The 20,880-nt window shown below is 48.7% G+C and overlaps 2 protein-coding genes across 5 annotated transcripts in view; both read right to left on the reverse strand.

Moving 5' to 3' along the window:
- CADPS2 (calcium dependent secretion activator 2) overlaps positions 1-20,880 on the reverse strand; it is a 447,623-nt gene that overhangs the window by 295,401 nt on the left and 131,342 nt on the right. For all 4 annotated transcript variants that reach the window (XM_055314464.1, XM_055314463.1, XM_055314462.1 and 1 more), the window contains exon 3: positions 837-1,169. In XM_055314464.1, coding sequence (XP_055170439.1) covers positions 837-1,169 — 333 coding nt within the window. The remainder of the gene's footprint in view (positions 1-836; positions 1,170-20,880) is intronic.
- RNF148 (ring finger protein 148) lies at positions 18,523-19,457 on the reverse strand. The gene has a single exon (XM_055314468.1). It carries the CDS (start codon positions 19,448-19,450, stop codon positions 18,548-18,550), a length of 903 nt encoding a protein of 300 aa, XP_055170443.1. The 5' UTR covers positions 19,451-19,457; the 3' UTR covers positions 18,523-18,547.

Here is a 20,880-nt window from a genome sequence, read left to right on the forward strand (position 1 = left end):
ACGCAGCTTCCTTTGATAATGTGGGAGCCGGGACATTTAACAAAAATCCCCTACCCCCGGACAAGCAGCAGAGCAGGGCTGACTCCATTGGGTGCTGCACCCGCCACCTCCTGTATGACGCCCCCAGGACCTGCTTTTGCTTAAGGCGCTGCCCCACCCTAGTCAAGCCCGGGGCACAGCCTAACCGGAAATGGGCTCAGGGATAGGCCAGTTCAACTAGAACTTTAGGGTAAAAGGCAACTCAATCGGCCGCCCGCGCGTGGACCCACAGGACAGGGCAACCTCCTGCGCAGCCCAAGGGCCAGCGGCCCCTAAGAAGCTGCCACGCCGCTGAGTCTCAGGTCCAAGCCCCCGCTCCGCCGTGTCGGGCGCACGTGGACCCAGGCTCGAGCTTGTGAATAAGCCCTCGTGCGTTTGCATCGGTGTCGGCTCCCCGGTGGTTTCCCGGGCACAGTCTTGGCGATCTCGGGCGCTACAGGCAACAGCGGATTCTCATTCCGTTCTCTGGCGCAGGCCGCGCAGGCCCCTCACGCCCCTCAGGCCCCTCAGGCCCCGCAGGCCCCTCACGCCCCTCAGGCCCCGCAGGCCCCTCACGCCCCTCAGGCCCCGCAGGCCCCTCACGCCCCGCAGGCCCCGCAGGCCCCGCAGGCCCCTCACGCCCCAAAGCGTGACACCCGAACACAGGGCACCGGCGCGCTGACGCTCGTCTCCCATCGCGTGATTCTCCTGACGTGACGTCGCCTGCGGCCGCGGCGCATGCGCCAGAATTCCCGCCCCCTCGGCGCTGCAGCCCCGGCGGCCACGGGGCGCCCCGCTCGCGGGCTCTGGCCGCTTACCTGGCACGCGTTGTAGAGCAGCTGGTGCTCCAGCTTCTTGACGCCCAGGATCTGCTGGAACATCTCGTAGAGCTGCTCCTTGCTGAGGATGAGCTCGGACACCGCGCCGAGGGCGCCGCGGCCGGGCGGCCTGCACACGTCCTCCTCGCCCCTGCAGATGGCGTCGTACTTGGCTATCCACGAGCTGAGCACCGTCTCCTTGCTCAGGCCGTCGATCTCGGGCAGGCTCCGCACACGCTTTTCGATGTTTTTCTTGAACACCTCCCTGAAGTCGCTGGCGGAGCATCCCCCGCTCTGGACCATTCTGGCCACCCTGTCGCTCTTCAGGAAGACCTGCAAGACACGCCAACAGGCCGAACGGCCGCTCACGGACGGGCTCGGGGCGCCTCGGCACAGAGCGGAAGGCCCAGCCCTCTGCAAGGAGGGGGCGTTCGCGACGGGCCGCACGCGCCGTGGAGGCCGCCGCACCGCGCGGTGAGCCGCCCCGGGGCACGCGCCCCGACCCGCGGGCCCTCGCCGCCCGCCGGGAGGCCGCGCGGGCTCCACCAGCCCTCGCCCGACCGGGAAAGGAAGAGCTCGGGCGCGCGCCTGCGTGCGCGTGCCTGTGTGCCTGCGTGCGCGTGCCTGTGTGCCTGCGTGCGCGTGTACGTCTGCGTGCGTGTATGTCTGTGCGCGCGCGCGTGCATGTATATTTGCGTGCGTGCGCGTGCCTGTGTGCCTGTGCGCGCGCCTGCGTGCGTGGCAGGGGCGGTGCCAGCCCAGCTGAGGGCAGAGCAAAGCCCGGGCACGAGCTCCGGCTGCAGGGCGCGGGGACGCGGTCCCAGGACGAGCGTCCGCCGGGGCCAGGTCGCTGCCTGAGGAACGGAGCGTCCTCAGCAGCAGGGCGGCGCGGGGACAAGACGCAGGGCAAGCCTGCGGCAGGCAGCACGACCCAAGTGGCCGGGGCAGAGGGCGAGGAGCGCGGGCGGGCGGCGGCGGCGTGGGTCGCAGGGAGCGCCGGGCCCTCAAGGCCACTGCCGCCCCGGGCCGCCCCCGCCCTGCCCCCGCGCCCGTCCACCGTCTCGCACTCGCGTGTCGCTCGGGCTTGCTCAGCACCTGCCACCAGGTACGTCTGCGTCCCCCGAGTCGGTACGCGCCGCAGGGCAGCCCCGGGCCCGCGCGCAGCCCAGCCGGCGCCCCCCACGGAGCCCGACCTGCCGGGGGCCTGGCCGGAGCGGGAGCCCGGGGCTCTGCCGGGGAGCGGCCCAGGCCGTGACCCCGCGCCCTGGATGGAGCCCTGGGTCGAGCCCTGGATCGGGCCCCGGATTGGGCCCCGGGATGGAGCCCTGGGTCGAGCCCAGGATCGGGCCCTGGATCGGGCCTCGGATGGACACCCGGATGGAGCCCCGGATGGAGCCCCCTGTCGGGCCCCGGATGGAGCCCCGGATCGAGCACATCGGGTCCCCGCAGGGAGCCTCCTCCTCCCTCTGCGTCTCTCAGGAATACATGAAATATCAAGAAAAAAAAAAATCTGTCGAAGAAAGTGAGGCCTCCGTGCACCCTGGCTTCCCTCGGGCTAGGGATGGGCTCAGGCCCCCGGCTCTCAGGCCTCCCCAGGCGCCGCCGCGAGCGGACGGACACGCGGAAGGACCGAAGCGTGAGGTGCGGCTCCGCTCAGAGGACCGCCCCCCTTCCCCCCCGGGCCGCGGAGACGCGCGGACGACGACGGCTGCCTCTCCCCGCGGCGTCCGCAGGCCCCAGCCACCAGCCCCACCAGCCCCGCTTAGGCCCGGCTGCGGCCGTCGCAGCCCCGGTGCTGACCCGGTCACACAGCGGGATCCACCGACGGATCCACCGCACGCTCCACGCTGCACGCGCGACGCCTCAGGGCGGCTGATTGCAGCCAAGGGCGCTGCCGACGCGCGGACCCGGGGCCCTAGGGCAGGCTCGGGTGGAAGGAAGGGCGCTCCCTGGGCCGCTCCGCCCGCCTCCACGCCTCCCGGTCCTCGCCCGCTCCGGGCGCACGTCTCCGCGTCCCCCCCCACCCCCACCCCAGACTCCTCAGACGACCCCTTCCTGCCCCTCACTCTGTCTCAAGGGCAAGAGCCTCTCACCAGGCCTTCCTGCCCCAGAAGTGTCCTGAAAGCCGCCCGACGCCCGACTCCCACTCCCCGACTCCTTCCCTCCGGTATCCCGCTGGTGTTCCTTTTTAGAGATCTGGTCATTTCAGTCCTTCCCGGCTTACAAATTCTTCACTCACGTTCCCCCAAATCGTCACCAAGGTCCTGCTTCAAATGGCTCCAAACTGCCCCTCTGGGCTCCTCCCTCGGCGGCAGCCCCCCCCCCGCCCGCCCCCGCTCAGTCTCCGAGCTCCAGCCCCACTGGTCTGCTTCCCAGAACTTGACACAGTCCGCTCACCATCACCCAGTCCTCTCCCTAAGGCTTCCGATCCCCGACCCATCCGACCCATCCACCTCCCGTAGTGATCCCTTCCCCAGCGGCTGGAATCGGCCGATCCTGTATCGATCGCCCAGAGGCAACCCTAGCAGCCTGTGATGGGTGAGGGACGGTTTTACCGCCGTTTTACTTTCTTCCTCGCTAGAGAGCAAGTTCCATGAACCCAAAGACGGTTTCACCCCCCACCGAACCTGTAGTACGCACCACACTCAAGCACAGAGCAGGCGCTTAGAAAACACCCAGAGAACGTGCGGACGAGGAGGGAATGAATGGTTTGCACGGTTGTTCCCCATCCACGCACCTGCCTGATGACTTCAATGAGCCACTAAGGTTTGCCGACTTTCAACCAGATGCTTAACCTCAGACGTGGACCTTGTCCACATGAACGCGAAAAAGAGATCACAGAAGGAAGCAGGAGTAACATCGCAGAGAAAAGTAGACCTAGTTTTGTGAAGAAAAGGTATATTGTTTAGAAATGTAATGCCTAAGCGACAATCTGCTGTAATTGCAGAAGTGGTAGTTCTTAAGATTTTTTCAGGTGTTACGTAAGTTATGAAACTGATGATGGACTTAGTCCCAGTAGAGACAAATGATCTTAACCTTCTATCCTTTCATGGTCATTATTATTTAGTCAAAGGCAGACAAAGCGTGGTCCTAGCTTTGGGTGCACCTAGACCAGCTTTCCGCTCGACGCCCCAGGATCCTCAAAGACACTGTCTGGGTCCCACCTCGGCTCCGTATTGGTGCTGAAGCAGCCGAGGGAATTCAGTTTACGACAAACTCACTGTGTCTCCCTACAGCTCTTCGCCTATTATCTCCCTTTGCCCCCAATCACCCTGTGCCTTGTTATCCATCATGGATTAAGTGGCTTAGGCTATGGAGTGACCGGCCCACCGTCACACGTCGGGAGAACAGAGACTGACGGAATTCGAACGCAGCATTACCTACCTCCTCCCTCCCTCCTCCCACTCATCACAGTTCACCCCTGGCAGCCGTCTATCCTGACGGCGCGGGCCACGATCTGCGGGGTTCCCGATCAGTGACCTTTATGTGAAAATGCCACTGAACGCCCAAGTAATTCAGTGTGGGAGTCAGGACACGGGCATCAAAACGCTGCAACATCCGCGCAGTCACGGCTTCCCACATTTTAGCAAGTTATACCCTGTACGGGGGCCTCCTGAGCACCACGAATGGCCACCCTCTCCATTCACCTGCTCAGTTTATGGACTAAAAAAGCACCGAATATCTTAAAGTCGTGGTGAATAACAAAACTGAATGAAGTGTGATGACTACAACAGAAAACTGTGTCTGCAAAAGGTGAGTCTGCCCAGCTGTCCAAATAAGACTTCAAACGGACTTTTCCACAGAAGCACTTATTGTTCACACAGTACTTTTGATCTGATCCGTGCATTGCTTCTTTGCTTCGGAAGGATTGTACAATGACAGGAAAAACATTACCTGCTTGCCAGCTCATGGTGGCTATCCATGAGATGGCTCCTGGGAAGGCTGCCAGCATGTGCTCAGCCAGGAAAACACCCACAAAGTACAGGAGTCCCACTCATAAGAGATGCCTTTCTCTCCTTAACAACGTCAACTGCTAATAATGCTGCGCCTAGAGAAACAAGGCATGTTTTCTGAAACTTTTTCAGAGGGGAAGTTAGCCAATCCTTGAAGCCTTTTAACAGCGACGAATTTAGTGCCATTCTATGTAAATTCCCCATTTTCCAGTATCAACACCGGCGTTCATCAGCTCACTGCACATGCCCAAGCCTGTCAACGAGCTTCCCCATCAGCACTGGACTGTGCCGGTGTCTTCATCCTTCTGGGTCTCCCTCACGTGGCCTTTCCAGTCTTCCTTCCACCTCTCTGGAGGACACATTTTCTGTTCCAATAAAGGGGCACACTTGTGTAGCTCAACACTCTACAGGCTTCCTCCCCCAGACCTCACCCATTCGTTCCATAAATATTTATCAGAACATACTACACGCTGGGCAGTGTGCTCTGTGTTGAGAATATACTCGGGAGCCAAAGAGGCGAGTGAGCTCCTTCACAGAACCTACCCTGGAGGGAAGATAATTACAGGAACTGACGGCAGCTTGGTGAATACAATGGGAGTTTCTAGAGCCCTGTGAGTGTCACAAAGTTCTGAGCCCATCTGAGGAAGTCACAGAGGATTCCCTGAGGAGGTGCCTGGAGATACAAAAATGGAGAGGAATGTGTTTGGAAATGTGGGGAGACCAAGGATCCTGGTTGGGGGAACACAGCTTATCTAAGTGGGCTTGAAAAGGCTCCTTGGGCCTCAGTGAAAGGACCAGTGGAATAAAAAGAGGCTAGAGAGGAAGGACAGGCTTCATAACCCCTGGAAGGTCCTTGGCTTTTATCTCAAGAACGTGGAACGCCTTCCACACCTTAAAGTCAGGGAGTCATGTGATTAGAACAGCATTTTGAAAAAAAGCTAGAAGATGTTCAAGCTTTTTATATATTAACCTTAGCCCAAAGTAGGTGCCAGCAGCTATTCCAAAGGCTAAGGGAAGAAAAAAAGCAGTATTGGGGGGGGGGGGGGCGGAGGGCGGGGAAAGAAACATGCCAGAGGTTACAGAGCCAGGCTGCGGAAGAGTGAGAATCTAAGCACAAATGGACTCAAAATTTAAGAGCCGCCTTCTTCGCCACCATATAATCAAATTTGGGGATTTACCAATTTAGAGCTCGTTAAACTGAGCAACCGATTTGAATGAAGAGAATCAGTAAGTAGAATTTTCTCCTGTTACTCTCTACCTCCTTTGTGAAGCTGCTCGCTGCTTGATGCCAGTTCTTTTTTCTGAGCCTTCAGGGAGGGGCTCCCTATGTTCTCTGAAGGTATCAAACATACGTGTCCTCCATGGAGCATCGCTGTATTTCTCCCTTGCTTAGACCATGCATTTCATTAGACCTGCGCCTTTGAAGCCTCTGAGTATCATTCAATACTCAAATTTTAAAGGAATGCATGATGTCCTTTGAGTAGTAATGGACTTTGGAAAGTTACTGAATCCAAAAGGTGGTGTTCTGACCCCTATAGGATGTAATTTTGTCTGATTCAGTGTACATTAATGTAGACCACAAAGTAATTTTAGTAAAGCTAAATTTATTCAGTATCTTAGTAGAAATCTTAGGGTCAACAGACACTTATTTGTAATACAGTGTTATTAATCGTGGGTTAATTTTTTCTTATTTTGGTCAATCATCTTTCTCGGCAAAAAATTTTAAAAAGCTGTACTTGACCTTTGTGTTTACTGATCCATGAATACCAAAGGTTTGGAAACCACTAATTTAACCAGTGCCATTCCCTTGTCAAATGTGAAAAAATGATAACTTAAAACTGATAGCAAACAATCTCTTATTTGAAAAATTTAGGTGCTACCCTTACCCTCTATCTTTAAACTAGAAAGCAGGTACTCTCAAACGACCCTTCCTTACAACCAAAGCCCTTAGACCAAATCTAAACCGTCTAACATACTAAAACCTTCTTGCATTGTCTTGAGGTTCGACTGAGAAGAATTCATATTCAAATGAACATAAATGTGATCTGAAACTTCTTTTTAAAAAATATATGCATGCTATTCCTATCATCTTATCCATATTATAAAGTTTTTATAAAGCCTTTTTTCATATATTATGAACTAGTAATAATAGATCCTTCAGGTTTCTTTATGGGAACTTCCAACTCAGTGATATCCTTGAACTTCCCTAAGCCAACGGTGCACTTTCCTTAGCCCGGTAACAACAGAGCCTGAAACTGAGAAAATTACCAAGCTCCTCACTCTAAAGACAAATATACACAGAGAAGCAAGACCATCGGGTACTAGCAGGGCTTCCAATTCTGAGACTGGGATGGTGTAGGGTTAAAAAAAAAAAAATGTTCACAGTGGAAAAGGAAGCGAGGACATAGCAAATGTGAATTTCTACATGAATACATTCAGTGAAAAAAGAGGCAGCCCTCTCTCGACACGTGCCCTCTCCCTTATTTCAGTGTTTCCTGGTACCACAGAAAACACTAAGTTCCTGGGTTGAGTTACTTCATCCTGCCTATCTTAAGAAGATGGTTTATTCCCCCCTCATGATGCTGATATGTAAAAAATTTGCATTTAGAGTATGACTTGTGTAGTCTCCTAGTATATGATGTTCAATAAATCCTTTATTATATGGAACAAAGAAAATGTGCTCGGTCTTCCAGCTTTACAATATTCCAACATCAATTTCGTAATTCTGTTCACCTCACCCTCACCTCTGTGCCGTTCCCTTTCATCAGCGGGGAAATAACGTAACACACCCCAGAGGGGATCAGACCTGGGTTTCAAGGTGTGACATGAGCCCAGAAACCCTGCAACATCCTGGGTCAGTTTCCTCGCTGGTGGAAAAGAGAGACTTTCTTAAAACTTTTTTAGTATTATATAATAAATTAAGAGTTTCACCAGGGTTATGGGAAGTGTGATCTGCGGACCAATGCCCCAATAATCTAATACTAAATTATTAGTATTCGTCCATTAGAGACAACAGAGAATTTTTAGAAATTCACAGTGATGTGATGTTGCCATGACATCCAAAACCAGGATTCTACACCCAACATTTTGTTGTGAATGTGTCCGTATAAAAAAATTGAAAAGGTCTGTAGTGGTTTGAAAAATCACTCATTTAACCAATCTCATTCCTTGATCAAGTGTGAAAAAATCATTAAAACGAACAACTGCCTTTGTTCTGACATATACCTCCAGCCTGGATTCTACAAATGACATTCTAGTCTAGTGTTTCTCTCACATACCCATCTACACCTCCATCAATCCAAATTACGTTATGCAATTCAGAGTAAGCTAAACACATGATTTTTATTTTACAAAAAAATCCACAATGGATTGGAAAACAAATACTGGTCCCTTTGCTGCAAATACAATATCTCAGGAAACTTCTGAGAAGATGAGTGATATACTAATGTTGACAGAGCAACTGAGAATATTTCTAAAAACCAAATCACTTTACTTCCTACAATATTATGGGGGAAGATACCAGAGAATGAGCTACCAGCCTTTCACATTCTAGATTGGTAAAATGTGAATCATAAGGATACTAAGTTATTTACTCTTGATAACCCAGGAGCCTATGGCAGGGAAATGAAGTTCCAAACTGAAAAAGAAAAAAAATTCTGGAAAGTCAGTCAATCTTCAAAATAAACCTCCTGCTGAGTCAAAGAAAAATGAACCCAAATATCACTGAACGACAACCTCTCTGACATCTAATGGCTCTCGATAAATATTTGGATAAATATTTGTTGAATCAATTTCTGTAGTTCACACCTTGTAGTTATTTGTTATTCCACCAGATGGCAACTATGCATGGAATAAGAATGTTGGTTTTTTTTTAATCCCAGAAGTGAGTTTTCCGGATAGTGAGGAACTTCAAAGGAACAAATCCAAGAGCCCTTTCAGAACGTAGACTGCTCTGGGCACCTGGGTGGCTCAGCTGGTTAAGCGTCCTACTCTTGATTTCAACTCAGGTCATGATCTCAAGGTCATGGAACCAAGCCTTGTGTTGGGATCAAGCTCAGTGGGGCTTCTGCTTGAGGATTCACCGTCTCTGTCTCCCCTTCTCCCCCTGCCTCACCCGTTTCCTGGTGGCAACACGTTCCCTACAGCCCGCATTCTCTCTGACTTCTCTCCTCTGTGGTAGCCTAGGAACTCGAAGTTCTTCCCAAGGCCATTCTTCACATTTTAAGTGGCTGTGAACACGGTGTTCAAGGGTAAACATTCCTCAGGTGACAGGCACCCTAACCTGCCCGGCGGCTCTCAGCACCTGCCACATTTCCCACATATGTGTGGGAGTGCAGAGCCTGCATTCTTCCCAGGTCTTCGGTTCAACTGCTCATGTTCTCAGTGAAACCTCCTCCACTTAAACCTCCAACTCTGCCTGTGACGGTTCCTGCCCTATTTTCAGTTTTGCTTTTCTGCACAGCACTTATTACCATTTACCACACTATATTTTTGCTATAACTTAATCCCACTAGAAAGCAAGCTCCATTAGGGCAATAGGAATCTTATGGTTTGTCCCTGTATTTCCAGGGCGGTCAATATTTGTTGTATGAATAAAATTATCAATTTGCCACGGGAGTAAGATCTCATCATGAACATGAAAAGGAGTAACTATAGCTACAGACGCAGTAGCTGTGCTGTTGACACGGAAGATGCCACCCACTTTCGGGTGGCCTGCTTACATGGACTTCCAGCTACATTTTTATGGACACTAAGTCTCCCTCCAGTATTTGTGAAGCTAGTTTTATGAACCCAAACCTAGGCATTTTTACAATTCCTTTCTGAATTTCTGATGGCCCTCTATTTGCATACGTTTTCCTCAGACCTTTACTAAATCAGTGTATTAGACACCATCCTTACCCGGTGTGGGCTGCCCAAAGCTCTTTCTGCTTTTTGGTTTTTTTCTAACCTGTTCTTTTTTTTTTTTTTTTTTTTTCTAACCTGCTTTTTTCTGCTTTTTGTCTTTTTTTCTAACTTTGGAACTCATACATTGTCTAAAATATATGTTTTCTCACAAATCCCCTGGCAGTGTGATGGGGTGGTAGAGAAACTAGAACCGGGAAAGGAAGGGAGTAAGCATTTATATTCACAAGTCAGGCATAAATCAGAGAAGTTGGACACGTGAAATATGCCTAAATGTGTCTCTCAATGTACCAACAGCAACTATTATTTGTGTAGTGCTTTAAGATGCACAGTTATCTACATTTATATGATTTCATTCCGATTACAGCTGTGTGATACCTTCTTGTTTGAACACTGACTGAGACACAGTAGAGGTCCCTAAACCTGAGTGTTCCTCACAATCAGCTGGAGGACTTGTTAAAACAGGTATCTGCCCCCCGCAGCACACTCCCAGATTTCCTGACTCTAAGAGCTCTGCAGCAGGGCTAGGAGTCATCCTTGAGACTTCCTCAATTCCTTGTGACCCTAACTCTTCCACTCAGTATTTACCATGTTCCTAAATGGGAGATAAACCGAAGAAGATGGTCAGGGGTATGGACCAATTTTGAAATCAGTGCCACCCTGGTCATTACGAAGTGAGTTAGAGGGCAGCCTGAGTGGCTCAGCGGTTGAGCGCCGCCTTCGGTCCAGGGCATGATCCTGGAGACCTGGGATCGAGTCCCACATCAGGCTCCCTGCATGGAGCCTGCTTCTCCCTCTGCCTGTGTCTCTGCCTCTCTGTGTCTCTCATGAATAGATGAATAAAATCTTTAAAAAAAAAAAAGTGAGTTAGGAAATGAAATCAAAGAACACCCTCTTAAAGGTGGCCCACGTTATATTCATCTCATCCAATCCATCTACTATTGCTTTTTATCACTATTATTTTCTCATCACTCCTGGATTATTACAACAGCCTCTGGAAAACCAAAATTCTATAGGTCACTAACTTCTTTATAAAACACTATTGTTACACAGACTCTGAGTATAGAGGACTGAGGATCGCCATAGGGGAGTTGGGGGGGGGGAGGGTTAAATGAGTGATGGGGACTAAGGAGAGCACTTGTTGTGAGCACTGGGTGTTGTGAGCAACAAATCACTACATTCTATACCTGAAACTAATATTACACTGTATGTTAAGTGAAATGTAAATAAAAACTGAAAAACATAGATTAGGAATCCATGATCTATCAGAGTTCTTAAGTTTTGGAAGATTATTATTTTATTGCCTGAATTACCAACAATCAACATCTTTCTTGAGGGAAAAACCCACCACCACTGTTGTTCACATCCTTCTCTCCATCAGAATGCCCCTCTTCCCAAGTGGTAGCTCCTCGTTTCTCTAGCTGAAATCTAGTCCTTCATATTCCCAGATGCCTTTGTCAATTCCTCTTCATGAAGCATCACCCTGTACAACTTGGTATTTACATTTCTACCTCACTATTTTGAAAAAGTGAAAACAAGTCAATGTGAAGGAAGCAGAAGGTAAAATTGAGAATTTGATGAATGTAAAGGCTCTTTGGAACAGCCCTACGGTAAGTGGTTCCCAACCTTGTCTGCTGAAATCAATTGGGCAACTAAAAAAATTTTTGATGCCTGGGTTCCAGAGCACAGCACAGGCCTTGGATGCAGCCTGGGTAGAGAATTTCAAAAGCTTCCCAAGTGATTCTGGCATGCAGCCAAGGTTGAGAAGTCCTGCTCTATGAGAAATAAAGGGAGTTAAGAGAATAAAGAGTTTTTAAATGGAAGTAAACATCTGAAGAAAATCAGTAGAGAGGACTGAGGACCAGCAAACAACCCTGCAGAGAAGTCTACAGGGCAAGAACTCAGGGGCCTGTGCAACAAATGGCTCACACTGGGTTCCAGGCTGCAGCTGGAAAACAGATGGGCTGGGAAAGAATGGTGCAGGAAACCCTGCGTGAAGTGACACCAAAAGCAAATCATGGAAATAAAAGGCCAAGAAACATGTGGGAAATATCAGAAAGGGAGACAGAACATAAAGACTCCTAACTCTGGGAAACGAACTAGGGGTGGTGGAAGGGGAGGAGGGCGGGGGGTGGGCGTGACTGGGTGATGGGCACTGAGGGGGGCACTTGACGGGATGAGCACTGGGTGTTATTCTGTATGTTGGCAAATTGAACACCAATAAAAAATAAATTTATTATAAAAAATAAATAAATAAACTGAGAAGTAGATGACCACCCCCCCCCCAAAAAAGAGAAAGGCCAAGTGAATTCAGAGGGGGAATTCTGAAAAACGATGCTCCTTAGTTGGGAAGTTTTCAAAAATGACAAAAGCTGATGTGTGGCAACAATGGCGTGCTGCTGAATTGGGAGATGAATATCACGGATGTAGAGAAGGTTTGAAATCCTGACTGTTCTGGTCTTCAGCAGTGAGGAAAGTCCGTGTCAGCAGCTGAAGTCATCAAGGAGTTCTGTACCTTGGCGGTCTAAGCTAGCCGCACAGTTGTGAAGACGGCTGTTACGCTTATAGGTGGTATGTCTACGAAAAGGGGAGGTTTTTGTGGAGGGACTGTGACAAAGAGTTCTGACACCTGTGTGCACAGGGAGCCACTCATTTCAGGTTCATTACTCCCTCCTCTCCCCAAAGAATTCTTGCAGAAAAACAAGCATATGTTAAGATATTTGTGTTGGTAATTCTAGCAACTCAGTCCTCCTTCCTCTTCATCACCCACACTAAACATTTTTAAAAATGCACTAAATACAAAGCCAGGTAAGTTCTAATGCAGAAACGGGTGCCCACAGTCAATGGTGGAGCAAGAACATGGAGTCGCCAAGGCTCCTTGTCACAGGAGCAGTATGTGAAGGCTTACTCCTTTCACATCAGTGCTTCTCTGAATTCTGCTCCTTTCCCTCACTTGTGTGCTACTTCTAAAAGCTGTAGGTTTGTAGAAGGAGAAAACACTGCGCACTAAACCTCAATACCATCAGAAACACCAGATCCCACCTAGACCCTCTGAAGTACCCACACTACAGGAAATATGACGGCTGAGCGACGTCTCTCTGCAGTACGACTGCATCACAGTAATCCTCTAGCAAGGGACAGGGACACAATCGGCCTGTCCTGTAATACAAGGGAACACAGGTAAAATCACCTATCGCATCATCTAATCAGTGCTCGGGCTCTTTAGAATCCATTTCACTTTCGCAAATATTGAACCTATTTTATCCCAGTAATAAAGAAAAAAAGTTGCATTTATCTAAGAAACATCTAAGAAACACCCCTAATTTGAGGTGCGGGGAATGAAACTACTAGAGAATGCAAAAATACACACAAAGGAGAAATGCAAGGGAAATCCATCATGACACTGGTGTTACGGGCAAAATAGTTCATATGATGTTCCCATGCCATTATGACAAAATTCATTTACATCACTATGCATTAAGAGAAAATGACATAGCCCACAAAGAAGGTAGAAAACTACTATAAGAAATACCACCTTACATTGGACATAGTCTTATTTCAGATCCCAGTTATTAAATTCAAAGTGGTTTATTGATCTGTTTACAACACTCAAAGGGCGAAAACTAAGGCTGTTTTGTTCTGACACAAGGAAAAGCAACAGAAAGCGCTCAGCCCACTGGCTGCTACCTGCGAGGTGCTCAGCAAAGACAGTTCCCCAGCTCACGGACCCTTCAAAGGGCATCCCCTGAAAATTCTCCAATCAAAACAAGCACATGCTGGTTCAACGTCCATATTCACAAGACACTGAATTATAAAAGTGAGGAAATGTTCATTTCATACACATGGTTAGTCAGGTTTTAGGTTGACAACAATGAACCAAGAAAAGAAAGGAGAAACCCAATGAGGTTGCATAGAAAAGACTGACGGAGAACAGCGTTCATGTAAAGAGCAAACCACAAAATCCTCAAAGGTTGGGTCTGTCATGGACATGCACCCAGGTCAGTCCTCTAGATGACACAAAATGGTAATGATTCTAGAACACTGCATACTGTTATGTATTAACACATATTCAGATTATGAAAAAAAATCATGAGTTGCTAATTCATTCACTCCAAAAATATTTCAGGGCCTTGCACTGTGCTAGATCCTGGGAATGCAGTGATGAACACCGTCCCAAGGCGTCATAACAGCTACGTGGTGATACCCATCTCCAAAATAATTTTTTTAAAGATTTTATTTATTCATTCATAGAGACACAGAGAGAGAAAGAGAGAGAGGCGAGACCCAGGCAGAGGGAGAAGCAGGGAGAAGCAGGCTCCCTGCAGGGAGCCCGACATGGGACTCGATCCCGGGTCTCCAGGATCACACCCCGGGCTGCAGGTGGTGCTAAACTGCTGAGCCACCCAAGCTGCCCTAATCTAACATTTTGACTACTTAGTGGCAAAAGCAACTGGGTAGTACTGGTGGAACCCATGGGGAAGAAATACATCGTAACTAAACCTAAGAGGATTTATCATTTAAATCTTTATCGGATTAGGAACATGGAATAATTATAAGCTATACTGGGCACTGGATTCTTTGCTGTTCACTTGAAAGAGCTAATATTTTACTTTTAAAATTGCTATCACTGCACGTACAGATCCCATAAAACGTACCAAGAGCTTAGAGCTGCTCGTCGAGAGTAACAGTCATAAAGTTCCGTACAGCAACATTTTCATGCTAAGAACAAAGAACGCAGCACAAGGACTTCCAAAGGAGTATAATGTACTTGTCCTGGCACGTAAAAGAACTTCTGTTTTCCAAACTCAATTCATGGTTTCTGTACAAGGAACACGCAAACACGTTAACAGTTTTCTTACCAAGACAGGGCCCAACATCTGTACAAACACGCAGGGGAAGCCGTCCTCGGTTGTAACGTGCACCTGGACGTGCAAGGGGACCTAGACGCCCCCCGGAGCGACACTGACAAGAGGTCACACTCAGCAAAGGCAAAAAGGGAAACAAAAAAATCCTGCTAGGCCCTTTATCTGCTTGACGAGGGATGGAGACAGTTGCCACAGTAACAGAAAGGGACACAAAAACCACACCTGGAACAGACAGACCGCCTGTCAGTGTTACGACCTGAGTTGACAAACAGGTTTAATCCACCTCCTCAAGGGTCATGCTGTCCCGGTGAAGGCCCCGCACCCTCTGCTCCCGAACGAGGCTGGCTGTCGTTCTGGGGAGGGGCCCCTTTGTCCGACCCGCCCGGGGCAGGGAGGTCGGCGGCAGCCCCCTCCGCGCCAGGGGACAGGGCGGCAGACAGCTCGCTCGACATGAGAACTTGCAACGACTCGGCTCCGTCTTCCACGTCCACCTGAACGCCCAGAGCCTTGAGGATGTCACATTTGCACATAGGACACGTCCCGTGGGCCAGGATCCAGGGGTCGATGCAGTCCTTGTGGAAAAAGTGCTTACACGTGAGAACACGAACCGTGTCGTCAGGCTTGTAGAGCTCGAAGCAAACCACGCAGCTGTCCCCGCTGGCGCCCAGCTCGGCGTCCCCCTCCTTGAGGACCCGGAGCTGCAGCTGCGCGAAGGCCTGCTTGAGGTGGGTGGTTAGCCGCTGCCGCCGCCGGCTCTCAATCCGGGCTACCCAGAGTCTCCAGATGTGGTAGAAGATGAAGTAGGCTAGCGTAGCCGTTGTGACGATCGCAAAAGACACGAAATAGTGATTCATCCAGATGATGTGCCTTCTCCCCACGTCAACGAGGACTGTGACGCGAACTCCCCTCTGGATCAGGTGCAGCATCTCCACGCCCTTCAGGTTCCCGATCATCAGCACCACGACGCCCTCAAACGCCTGGTGAGACATGGGGAACACCTGGCTGCCCGTTCCCGGGAAGTTGTAGATGATCACCCCGCTGGCCCCCCTCCCCACGGCGACCCTGATCTTCTGCGTGAAGGTGCAGCCGCCCCGCGCGATGAGCGCGAGCCACGGGCCCGCCGGCGGGCCGCCGAAGCTCGTGTTGGCCTGGCACGCGCTCTGCGCCCTCCCCTCCGGCGGCGCCAGGACCCCCGCCACCCTCTTCAAGGCCGAGCTCCTTCCGAACACCCCGGCCTCCCCCAGCTCCGACAGCAGGAGCGAGCCGACGCGAAAGGAGATGTTCACGTAGGCGGTCCACACGGCCCCGGCCGCGCAGCAGTTCTGGCCGAGAAGCCAAAGGACGCCGACTTCCATGAGCCAGGAGGCCGCGGCGCCGGCGGGCCGGGGGCCGACCCGGGGCAGACTCCTCGCCCCCTGCACGCGGCCCTCAGGCCGACCCGCGCGCCCGAGCCCTCCGCATCTGCTGGCCATCAGGTGAGGAGAGCGACAGGAGAGAAACCTTCCCGGTGAAAGCAGGCTCCTCCGCAGTCCTCCAGCATGTTTCTTGTCAGAAGTTCTTAAAGGTGTCCTAGGAGGCCCAGATGTTTTATTACAGAGAGGAGGAGAAACACCTAAGGTTGGGGGGGGAAATTTCCAGTCTCACTAATGTAGCTCCAGATCCTGTTTACAGGGGGGTCATGCGATTATGACCTAAAAGACAACACAGCCAATTAGAGGAGAGCTTTGAACTTGCCGGAAACTTCTTGGTCTGCACGCTCCAAATACTGTCATGGGAGAGGCCTATGTTGTAAGGTCAATTCAGGCCCTGAGCTACACGTTAATAGGTATCGTAGCAAACTAAAAATTAAGTATAAAATTCATATTACACATGTGCATACGAAACCTGAAAGCCTATGCAAGGTCATAGGTCTATCATTTTTCTGACCATAAATCAAAGGAACATTGAACAGAATGGCAAGTTTTAAATAGAAATCAGCACTATGAATAATTACGTGGTAAAAGCGGAGAACTCTGTAATACCCCTTACCTCACATTCGGTCCCAGTGCAAATTTATTTATCATGTAAACCACTGCACTATGTTCATTTAATAAATGCTTGCTCAGGTTTGTTGGTTCGGCTTGGTTTTGATTCTGATTTTTAAAAGGAGGATTTTCACTTCTAAATCCTGTAAGATGACTTGAGCTTCACTTCCTCACTCTCACAGGGACTATCCGTAGGGATGACAGTGGTAAAGGACGTTACTAATCTCTCTTCTCTGCAGACCTTGGCATTTGCTACTGATCTAATATTTTGAGGGAAGAAAGGAAGAGTACAAGGAAAAAACTACGTAGCAGTCTTAGTTTAACATAATGCATTTCGAACAAAAAGGCAGCTATTGATTTTAAAAAGAAAAACTTCAAGGTCCCCATTTAGAGTTAACCACCAACAGTTGTATTAAAAGGTCATAGATGCTTTGCACAAAACCTTTGCCAAAACCAACAAATGTCCCTGGTGGGTTCCCCCCCCCCCCCGCCCCATACCATCAGCGCTGCCTTTCCCAACGTGAAAGGAGATGTTCATGTAAGCAGTCCACACGGCACTGGCTCTGCAATAGTTCTAAGAAGCCAAAGAAAACTGAATTTCGTAAGCCAAGAAGACCCAGCATTGTTTCTGTTTCTGTTCTTGCTACACGTCCATCAACGGCACAAGATGACTCCAGACCAAAGCAACCTGTGAACTAACCAACACGGCCAGGCCCGGGTGCCGCCACACACTTTCTCGAGGGTATTCTCTAAGTGCTTCCTTCTTATCCACTCGCTAGGAAACCAAGAATTTTGACCTTGATCACAAAGGTCTGACCTTTACACACAAGATGCTCAGAGACCGTTTTGGTTGGGTCTCACCAGGACTAAGGGAGCTAGTTCTTCTCATGAAATGTGAATCAAAACAATCTGAGGCAGGCAAGGAGGAGAAAAGGATCCTACAGGCTCAACCAAAGTGGCACAAAAAGAAAATTTACCATGTAAACTTCAGCTCATCATGGTCAATTTTCTTTCCCAAGGGCCTTTAATCTGATTTTATTTCCATACAACCCATGAAGCGTGTAGTACACAGTGTATAGACTTACAAAGTGCCACCTAGGCTGGCTATCAATGGCTTAGCATTTCACCCACAAATACATCAGTCAAAATGAAAACTCAAATCTCTGAGCCTTACCGTTACACATGGGTGTCCACCTACTTCAACAGAGGCAAAATAAGGCAAAAGACACAGTTTGTAAAGGCAACTAAATGAAATGTCAGCTCTGCTCTAGATCTTTACCAAAATGCACATACACTTATCACCACTTTAAAAAAAACAAAAGCATTTACTAGGGTCACTTCTAGATGGGAAATTTGCTACCAGAGCCATTCAGTATGCTAGGATTTAAAGGGCTGTAGCTAACAAAAGTGATTTTTTTGATGATGCTCTCCTAAATGAGACCTATACTTATTTAAAATAGTTTTGTTACATAACCAGAGGTGCTATCATCTAAAGTTATTACTTAAAACATATTATCTACTCAGTACTTTTGGAAACCAGACTCCATATTAATTAACCATGGAAAATTAAATCAAGATCTAATTCTATAATGAAGCTTAACAACAGTATTAGATATCAAAAATAGGGAAATAAAATTGATGTTAAAAAAAACTGAAATATCATGACTCTTTGGCCACAAGGTCATAATCATTTTAATTTGAATACTAATTTACCTTTAACATATCATATACTAAGGTTCTTATCTGGATAAGGGCCAAAAACTAACTGTCTAATAGAAAAACAACAAGTTCAAATAGCTGGGCAAGATATGGAGTTTTATTTTAAAAACACACAAATTTCATCCTCTTTAGTACTTAGGTAAAGAAGATGAAGTTGAGCTTTCTCTCGGCATAAAGGGCTAAAAGAGAATTCATTTAATTTCAATCTTTGTTAAGACTCGGTTACATCCTCAGAAGATTCTCCGGGTTTAAGTTTTCAGAATGTCACACTTGCACATGGGGCATGTCCTATGGGCTAAGAGCCAGGGGTCAATGCATGCCTTATGGAACACATGTCTGCACGTTAAAATACGTACTACGTCTTGGGGTTTGTATATGTCAAAGCAAACAACACAACTGTCCTCATTTGGATCTAGTTCCTTGTCGCCTTCCTTGAGCACTCGCAGCTGAAGCTGACCAATAGCTTTCTTCACATCTGCTTTCATCTGTCTTCGCCTCCTGGTGGAAGAATTGGGCACTCGGGGTCTCCAGGCACAGTACAAGAAAAGGTAGGCCACGGTGGCAGCCAGGAAGGTGAACAGGGACATGACATAATGGCTCAGCCACGGCATGTGCATTCGCCCCACTTCAATGATGATGGTCACATAGACTCCTTTCTGAATCAAGTGCAGAAGTTCCATGCCTTTCAAGTTGCCTATCATCACTGCGACTATATTTTCCGTTCCCTGGTGAGACATGGGAAACACTTTGTTGCCCGTACCTGGGTAGTTATAGATGATCACCCCATTTGCTCCTTTCTCTGCTGCCACGTTGATTTTGTGTGTGAAAGTACAGCCTCCGCGTTCAATGAGGGCCAACCACGAGTGTGCCTGTTCCGGCCTGCTGAAGTTGGTCATGGGATTACAAGCATTCTGATTCCATCCTTCAGGAAGTACCACCGCACCAGACACCCTTTCCAAAGGAGAATGATTCCCGAACACTCCACTCTCTCCTAATTCCGATATAATCCGATTTCCCACCTGAAAGGTTATATTCAGGTGGGCTGTCCAAATGGATTTTCCTTTTGAGTCAGGAAGGCTAAGTAGTAGAAAGATGCTAAGCCTCAGCAGTTGAGATGAAACAGAACTAGGAGTAATTCGAAGTAGGCTCATTCCTCCATTTGCCTATTAACTGACAAACAAAAAACAAAACATCAACTGTAAAACAAAGACGCTAACTCCGGTTGTTGGCAGGAGATAATTAAAGCACATTTATGGAGAAAGGCCTGCCTCGGTCAAAGGTATGTTGCTCCTTCCAGCATTTTTATTTTGGGTAGACGGTCTTTCTTATAATGAGACAGAATAGCAAGAGTTGTTATTACTACAATGTGATTTCAAGAAAATTATGACTCCCTAATGGGGAAATTGTGACATCAGAGGTAGTTAAGCCAATCCAGTTGTTTATATTAGGGCACTGCATACTGAAATCCTATTGGCCAGAAAGCTACTAAGCAGAGACTCGTGGTTATACCAGAATCAACTCTAAAGCAATAAAGCAGTTCTTTCCCACCTCGGTGAAAAGTGAAAAGCTGCCTAACGCTACTTTATATTCACTATTTTTCTATCTGTTAAGTGAAGTAGAAATCATTTACGTATCAGTACGTGTGGGTGGCCAGTCACCAGTCCTCACGCATGGTTCTATGCTACCCCATATGCTAATCCATGGGCAGTGGGAACGAATCACTCCCACTCTCTCCCAACATTAAATGCTTATCCCAGATTCAACACGAGGACCATAAACGTGTTCTAAAACAGGTACGTTGGCAACGTGCAAGGCAAATTCAACTTTTCACTATAGAAGTTACTAAGAACCTACTATGTGCTAGGCAGACACTCAGCATGGTTCATACACTGGAGAAGAAAACACACACCTACTATGTGAAGCTTACAATCTACTGAGGCCAGATCTTAAACACACACACACAAATGCATAGCTATAGGCTGCAATAGCATGGCTCTGAAAGTACAAGGGTATCAGAGGAATGAATATAAAAGGAGCCAGACTTTGATTAGGGGGCCGAAGCACTGATTCTCTAAGGAAGTGTGGTGCTTAGTCTAAGACTTGAAAGATGAATCAGAATTGCCCAAGAAAAGAATAATATTTCAGGCAGAGGAAATGGCAGCTTCCAGATGCGAACACAGGAAAGAACGTAGCAAGTGAGAAGATGTGAATGTGTGTTTGACAAAACAAGAGAGTAGGAAAGGTGATGAGGGAGAAAGCAAACAGCAGTCAGTGTTCAGGACCAAGGATTGGGGGCTAGGTCCCAGGGACGAGAGAAACGCTGGAGGGTTCCAAGCTGGGGAGGCAACTTATAATACGCATTTTACAATGTTGACTTGTTAACGAGTACACTTTGGTGCCCTAAGTGGGAAGTGGGTCGGAGGAGGAGGAGAGCAGAGCGGTGAGATGAGCCTAAGTAGACAGCGGCTTGGAAACCCTGAAAGAGCAGAGACGCACACAAGTCCGCAAGTTACTTCAAAGGTTGAACTAACAGTGGTGGTAACTGGAAAGGTTGTAGTGGGTACAGGAAAGGATGACCACA

The sequence above is a fragment of the Nyctereutes procyonoides genome, unplaced genomic scaffold, assembly GCF_905146905.1.
Source record: "Nyctereutes procyonoides isolate TBG_1078 unplaced genomic scaffold, NYPRO_anot_genome, whole genome shotgun sequence".
NCBI classification, from domain to species: domain Eukaryota; kingdom Metazoa; phylum Chordata; class Mammalia; order Carnivora; family Canidae; genus Nyctereutes; species Nyctereutes procyonoides.